Source organism: Charadrius vociferus, unplaced genomic scaffold, assembly GCF_000708025.1.
Source record: "Charadrius vociferus isolate BGI_N301 unplaced genomic scaffold, ASM70802v2 scaffold484, whole genome shotgun sequence".
NCBI lineage: Eukaryota > Metazoa > Chordata > Aves > Charadriiformes > Charadriidae > Charadrius > Charadrius vociferus.
The window spans coordinates 1,955,362-1,955,738 of NW_009648074.1; the positions used below are offsets into that span (position 1 = coordinate 1,955,362).

Consider the following 377-nt stretch of genomic DNA (forward strand, 5'->3'; position numbering starts at 1 on the left):
GTGAAAAGCCCAAGTGCCTTCGTGCTGCGTTCTGCCTCCTGGCTGCCTGCACGCAGAGGCAGGGCCAGCCCGGCCCCGCTCTCCATCCCCAGCCACGCTGGGGGACATCTGTGCCTGCTGCTGTGACACTGCAGGGGGGACACCGAGCCCCCTGTGCTCATCCCTCAAGGCTGGACAGATGCTGCTGCTGGATTTACGGACACTCTGGTGCGATCGGGGTGCCCTGGGAGACTCGGCAGGGCAGGAGATGGGAGTTGGGGATCAGCTGAGGACCAAACCCCTGGGGGGCTTCTGTGTGTGCCTGCCAGCCCCCTCCCCAGCCCTGCTCTAGCCGGGGCTCTGCCCCTCATTGCCATCCGTCACGCACAGCCTCCCCC

The 377-nt window shown here is 66.8% G+C and overlaps 1 protein-coding gene across 1 annotated transcript in view; it reads left to right on the forward strand.

Moving 5' to 3' along the window:
* The window catches only part of LOC104285404 (solute carrier family 25 member 39-like), a 7,046-nt gene extending 6,715 nt beyond the window's left edge, over nucleotides 1–331 (forward strand). The window contains exon 9 of the mRNA XM_009883859.1: nucleotides 321–331. Coding sequence (XP_009882161.1) covers nucleotides 321–331 — 11 coding nt within the window. The remainder of the gene's footprint in view (nucleotides 1–320) is intronic.
* The last annotated feature ends 46 nt before the right edge of the window (nucleotides 332–377 follow it).